Source organism: Penaeus monodon, chromosome 34 (genome assembly GCF_015228065.2).
Source record: "Penaeus monodon isolate SGIC_2016 chromosome 34, NSTDA_Pmon_1, whole genome shotgun sequence".
NCBI classification, from domain to species: Eukaryota; Metazoa; Arthropoda; class Malacostraca; order Decapoda; family Penaeidae; genus Penaeus; species Penaeus monodon.
Genome location: NC_051419.1, coordinates 6,256,062 through 6,257,374, shown reverse-complemented (window position 1 = coordinate 6,257,374; position 1,313 = coordinate 6,256,062). Strand labels below are relative to the sequence as shown.

Below are 1,313 nucleotides of genomic sequence, written 5' to 3'. Positions count from 1 at the left end.
GTTTCCTTACCGCCAGAAACCGCGGAGATTCGTTGGGATATCATAGTCCTTGAGTGCTTTGGCTGCCACGCGCAAATGCTGTAGTTTGGGCAGTACCTCGCAGTCAAGGTGCGTTAAATTGCTTCCGCCAAGGTACTGTATTTGCGCACCTGAGCTACCCTCATCCTCGTCAACCTGAGAAAACGGAGATGAAAGCGTCTTTATTTTCTTGCATGTTGACAGTATGAACACATACACATACGTATGCGTACTGTGTGATTACACTGAATAAATGCAAGTTGCCTTTAGTGAAGATGGTACACGTTCATCGTCTGTCTAAGTATACCAATATTGGTTTTATATTGACAGTATCAGTATACGATAAAAAAAAGTTATTCAAATGAACCTACTTCATTATCTCAAGAAAATCAAATTCATGAAAAAATATATATTTCCTCACCTGAAGATCTGCATCTCCGTTGGATATCCCGTTTGCAATGTGCGTCCTCTCTAGGAAGTTGTTGAGGCGTTGCAGAGCCTGGTCGAGCTTTGAAGGGTCTTGGTTGACGGCTTTTATGTAGAAACAGAATTTGGAAAAGAAGTCTTTGGTTGCTAGGTCTGCCTCGGCGCTGTTGTATTCCAGTCCACCTCCTGGGAACCTGAAAATTTTGCACTCTTTTGAGTTGGTGTCTCTCTCTCTCTCTCGGGTTCATTCAGAATCGAAGCATCGACTCAATTCGGTTCGAAATTCCCCGCCCAAAAGCAACCTTACTTCGTGTCGAGGTAATGGATGATATCGTCGAGGGCGTCGAAGCCGTCATCCCCGTGGATGAGGGCGGGCACGTGCTTCAGACCCAGGGCCTTGAATTCTGCAGGAGGCTTGGCTGGGTTGGTGGTGATGACCTGCGGAGCGAGTGGAAGGGGTTCGTGGTTTTCATTGTCAGGTGCAGAGGACTATGAGCGAGTCGGGTAATTATTGTCTTAGCTACGTAGGCAACTAATGCATTGTCTTAATTCTTTATCTTGAGTGCGTAGGGCAGTGAATCGTGTAATTATTATCATAAGTGTATTGAACATTTCAAGAATAAATATAATTATAATATTTAATACAAAGAACGAGCAAAGAAATTACGAACTTGGAATGCAATCCGCTTTAGACTCTTTGTCTCAGACATATGCCTGGGTCCTCGTTGCCTCTCCTTACCTTAAATCTCAAGAGGTTGTGTTGGGACTTGATAAGGAGGACCATGAGGACTCTCTGGCAGAAGGGACAGGCGCCCATCCTCTCGCCGTCCACGCCCGCCTTCACGTACACTGATAGCTCTCCGCTGACG

General features: G+C 45.5%; 2 protein-coding genes across 2 annotated transcripts in view; one reads left to right on the top strand and one right to left on the bottom strand.

Moving 5' to 3' along the window:
- LOC119594548 (transcription initiation factor TFIID subunit 10-like) overlaps nt 1–1,313 on the top strand; it is a gene marked incomplete in the record, with an annotated part of 45,035 nt that overhangs the window by 5,383 nt on the left and 38,339 nt on the right.
- LOC119594547 overlaps nt 1–1,313 on the bottom strand; it is a gene marked incomplete at its 5' end in the record, with an annotated part of 1,711 nt that extends 398 nt beyond the window's left edge. The window contains 4 exon segments of the mRNA XM_037943579.1: nt 11–174; nt 440–638; nt 752–882; nt 1,184–1,313. Coding sequence (XP_037799507.1) covers nt 11–174; nt 440–638; nt 752–882; nt 1,184–1,313 — 624 coding nt within the window.